The sequence below is a fragment of the Lagopus leucura genome, unplaced genomic scaffold (genome assembly GCF_019238085.1).
Source record: "Lagopus leucura isolate 7727_CA_CO unplaced genomic scaffold, USGS_WTPT01 235-0_obj-0_obj, whole genome shotgun sequence".
Classification (NCBI taxonomy): Eukaryota; Metazoa; Chordata; class Aves; order Galliformes; family Phasianidae; genus Lagopus; species Lagopus leucura.
In genome coordinates this window covers 7191-11942 of record NW_024968826.1, presented here as the reverse complement: position 1 = coordinate 11942, position 4752 = coordinate 7191, and the positions used below count along the sequence as shown (strand labels likewise).

Genomic DNA, 4752 nt, shown 5'->3' with positions numbered 1-4752 from the left:
GGGCGTTGGTCATGCAGAGCTGCTTGAATCCATACAGCCTCTGGATCCGGGAGAAACTTCGCTCCCACGGAGGCAAGAGCGTGGCACCGCCCGCATTTCTTTGGCCAGGAGTCTCACCTGGTGCAAGGCTCTTTCTCCTCGGCTGCCTGGTCTCTGCCCCGCATTCCAGTCAGTGGCGGTAACCTCTTTGGAGGAAGCGCTGCGTGATGAAGGAGGCGCGTCTCGCAAAGGTCCCCTAGAAAGAGGAAAGGGGAAAACTTCAGAACAGCTGTGCTTTTGGCACGGTTTGGGTCCGACTCCTCATGGCTGTGGGGCAGCGCTGTTCCCTGGGGAACGCTACCTGAGGCCTTCATCTGGTCTGTGTGCTGAAGTGGGGGAGGCCCTGGCAGTTGCCGGTGGTCTCAAAGAGCCACTGTGGGGAGGGGACTCGTTTAGCACAAGAGGAGCTGGCTCTTTCATCTCTTGATGCACATCCCACGCACACAGCTTTGCTACTGGGGCGTGCTCACACCAGAGGAATTGCTTTTGAGACATCGGAGAATACGAAGGGAAGCGAGGGGAGGGATTTCCAGGGCTGGCAGGACAGGCAGCCGAGTGGAGGCCACTGGGAAAGTGTCCTCTGCTGGGATGATCCCCGTGGCCACTTGTGATGGAGGGCTGCCCTGAGAACTCTCTTCGCAATGGATCACTCAGGCTTTCCCATAACGGTACAAAGAGTCACCGGAAGCGTCTCATGCTCTTCCGGGCGCCCTGTGGTAAGGTCAGCTCTAACCGCCTCCAGACAACGAGGAAGGCAAACACAGAGTCCCCCGATGGCAACCCACGGGTCCCTCACCTTTCCTGCCTCTTGCCCAGCCTTGCCCACGTCTGGTCTTCACGTGGTACTTCAGGTCCACCTTTGCTGTGTCGGGCGTTTCAAGTTCGATCTCGTGCGTGTACCTGGAAGAGGAAGCAGCGGGCTGAAGGAAGGGCAACGCTTCCCCTCGCAGCGTGACCCAATAGCGGAGCGACAGAGACAGAACGCAGAGACGCTGTAAGGCCACGCTTCCCAGAGCAGCTCATTCTGGACAACCGTACCAGGATCTCCAGTGCCTGGAGGGGCAGGTGAGGCCCGTCGGTACGTGCCAGTGTTCTTCTGTCCTTGCTGTGAGAGCAGATGAGCTCCCAGCCAATCCCCCTGCCTGCTCCAGAGGAGGAAATATTCCCCTCTCGCTCAGAACAGACCGGTTGCTCCCCACCCACTTATACCCAACAGCCCTTTTCGCTCTCTTCTTGCCCTGCGAGTTTCTTGCAGATTAACGTCCTCGCAGCTCTGAAGGCTCAACTCCACGCCCCCCCGCCCGCACCTCTTTTGGGTGGCACTGCGCAGCAGCGACGGTACGAGACAGAGCTCTGCGGAAGCCCACCACGCTCGAGCTCCCGTCTGCACAACCATCTGTTCCTCCTCCAGCCCTTGGGTCCTTAGCGATACCCACTCTCATTTGCCGGACAAAAGAAGCCCAGGGAAAACCAGAAGGAAGACTGGCCTAAATGCCCCCCCCAGTTTCGACTCTGGCACGGACGCAAAACGTCACTTTGCCACGCCACGCTCCTCCAAATGCCACCCAACTGAACTAGAGCGAGCGGGGAGTTCCCTGCCCACTTTTCAGGCCTCTCAGCACCGCAAAGTACCGTGGCGAGTACCATCTCACTCAGGCGCGGGTGGCAGGAGCAAGCATACTCACATTGGAAAGACAGTAACGTGTCCGGAAGCCGTTAGGGAAGCCGCGCAGGCACTGCGTGAGATGACCGCCTTGCTCATTTCTGGCATCTGCAATCAGAACGGAAACAGACGATGGGAGGTGGGGACACTGGCAATGGCCGGCAGCTCCAGTCTCTCTCAGCCCAACACGACGAGAGCCGCCACAGGGAAGGGTCCGGGCCTCAGCAAGCCTTGCTGTGCCTGTGCCTCTGCTCCGTGCTCTGAGCTGGGGCTGAGCAGTGACGCGCACCGTTTGTCCCTTGACAAAAAGCGAGGCCTTTTGAGGGCGCGTATCCCGGGGCAGAGCCGGGCCACCTCACGTACAGGAAGAGCTCTCCAGAGCCCGCTTTCCCGCACACCGCCAGGAGCCCGGGTGGCTGGAGAAGCATGGCACGCCAGGAGAGAGCAGTCCCCTCGTCCCCGGAAGGCGTTTAGAAGAATCAGAGGTAGTGCTGGGAAAACGCAAGACCTACCCCAAGAAGAGCCTGCAGCACCTCGGCAGTCCCACTGAGCTTCCCCAGGAAGTCCTCGTAGTACTTCATCTGGACACGCTTCCCTTCGATCAGCAGCATGCCAACATCCCACCAAACGAAGGCAACGTTCTGCCTCTTCCCTATGCAGGCGCTGAACTGGCAGACGGTCCTTTGCACGCAAAGCCGCGCCGCGCCTTCAGAGATGCCGGTTTCCGAGGCTATCTCATCATAAGGAAGTTGCTGATACTCGTCGTGTCCTGGAGAAGCGAGAGGAGAGGAGCGTGAGCACTTGGGGAGCCATGGGCAGGCCACGCTCCAAAGGCAGCAGCTTCCAGGCCCTCGGGCAACGCACTGCTGTTGTGTAGTCTTTGAGACTGTGAGGCGGAACCATTGGTACGTCTCTGTGGAGACGCTGAGATGCGGAGCCGATGAGACCGGAATGAAACCTGCTGCTGAAGCAGCTGAAGGAGTGTGCTGTTACCCTCTGCTGCCATTTGCAATGGCAGACTGTCACACTGTCCCCACCAGAGTGCCAGGGCAGGCTCCTCTGTCAGACTCCACTCTTCCTACCTGCAACGTCTACGTAGTCGTATCGGAGGTCGTGGTCCTGCGCAAGAGCCTTTGCCAGATGAAACACGGGTCTCTCAACAAGAACCACATTGTTCTGCTGGTTGACCACGTGCTCTCTGACAAGGGTGAAAGCGCCCAGTTCAGGAATGCTCACAGCCTGAAAGAGGAGAAAGGGCGGATCAGAAGAAGTTGTGCAGGGAATGACGGAAGACTATTTCCCTCTCGCCCCTCCTCCCCGTGAAGAACCAGAAAGCGCAGTCTTCTGGCTCATAAAGACACAAGCGGGGCTCCCAAACTTGCAGTCACCCCCACAGGATCCCTCTGACTCTGCCGGCAGAGGAAGGAAGCACGCAGGCCCAGAAAATGCCCAGCCCTCTTTCCATCATTAGGCCTGGAGCCCCTGGCATTTCAGAGCTGACGGTGGAGCCAGCCTGCAGCCCCCATCTCGCATCGCGGTGCCCCTCTGCGGCGCGGGTCCTGCTTCCACGGAGGGCAAGAATAGCTGCGCTCCGTGGCAAACGGGCTCTCGGGGCTGAATCAACCGCGAGAGGGAGGAAGGGAGTAGGAGGCAAGTCCCACCTGGTACAGAGCCAGCTGTCGGCCGAGATAATAGGATGTGCTGAACCAAAACTTAGCGAGCTCTGCAAAACAAAAGGAAAGACACGTCAAGCTCCCAGGCGGCCACCTCCAAACCCTTCAGCACGCCCAATTCCCGCCACAGGAACGGCGCGGGATGAGCTGAGCCTTCCGAGCCATTCGGTTCCGCCGGCGGCTTCTGCTCGCAGATCCCCGGGAAGGCAGGCGCCAGGCCGGGAGCACAAGCCAGCAGTCGCGCCCGCCCGAGCGCTCCTCGCACCCCCGGGCTGCCAAGGCAGCCGCTTTCGCGCCGCAACCCGCCCTGCTCAGCCGTCCCCGCCTCCCTCCCTCCCTCCCTCAAGAGCAGGGCTTCCACGCCTGCGCTCAGAGCTGTCACCGGCCCGACAACACGTGCGCGCCGCCGGGCCCGAAGGCCTTACCAGACTTGCGGATCTTCTCCGCAGTCGGAGTCGAGCGGGGTCTCGAGAAGAGGGAGTTCGCCATCTTCCTTCCCCCCTCGCCGCAGGTCAACGACCGCGGCGGGCGGCCGGCCGGCCAAACGGCCCTCCTCCTCAGCCCTTCGCCCCTGCCCTCCTGCTTCTCTCTGCCTACTGCTCCTCACGGAACGGCGGATCCTCCAGAGCACGGCGGCGAGATCAGCTCCTCGGCGAGCGCCCGGAGCCTCGTCGGCCTCTCTGGGAAATGGGGGGTCGGCGAGCTTCGAGGCGGCGCTCACCGCTGCGACGCGCGCCGTGCCACTGTGAGCTCAGGCCGCGTCACAGAGGGGCTGCCGCGCCCTGCCGTCAGAGCGGGCTCCGGGCAGGGACGCCTTCTGGGAGCGGGCCTGCGGCAAGCGGGCTCTCCTGAGCGGGAGAGCGGCGAGCTGCTGGAACGGGCTGCCTGCCCGGAGAGGCTGCGGGCAGAGGCCCCGTCCGGCCCCGGAGGCGTTCGAGGCCGGCTCGGAGGTGGCCCGCTCCGCCGTGACATGGGGAGGTCGGCGGAGATCCGCGATCCTCGGGGCGCCTTCCGAGCCGGGCCGTTCTGCGGTTCCGCGGGCCTCCCGGCGCTGCGTCGCGACCGACGGGGCCTTCGCCTGGGCGCGAAGGGGCTCGCCCCGCGCTCCTCGCTCGCTCCGCGTCCTCGGACCGAAACGCCGGGCCGGAACCGCCGACGGCTTCTGGCCGCCCTCTCGCGACTCCTCCCGCCTTCGCCTGGGACTGGGACGCGGCGGGCTTCGGTGGCGGCCCGCGGGAGCGGAGCCCCGCGGCTTCCCCGCGTGGGATCGGAGCAGCCCAGGCGGCTCTGGCGCGAGGACGCGGGCGGGAGGGCGCGGCGCGGCGCGGCCTCTCGTTCCGGCGACGGCTCGCGTGCTTTGGAGCCGCGGGCCGAACG

At 63.2% G+C, this 4752-nt stretch overlaps 1 protein-coding gene across 1 annotated transcript; it reads right to left on the bottom strand.

The window, feature by feature from the left end:
* Window positions 1-117: 117 nt before the first annotated feature.
* LOC122193877 (coiled-coil domain-containing protein 81-like) lies at window positions 118-3903 on the bottom strand (the record flags this gene model as incomplete). Its single annotated transcript, XM_042894776.1, has 7 exons — window positions 3801-3903; window positions 3364-3425; window positions 2785-2941; window positions 2215-2471; window positions 1725-1810; window positions 836-939; window positions 118-235 (listed from the first exon to the last, which is right to left on the bottom strand). Coding segments are annotated over exons 1-7 (848 nt in total), but the record flags the coding sequence as incomplete, so codon positions are not given.
* Between the last annotated feature and the right edge of the window lie 849 nt (window positions 3904-4752).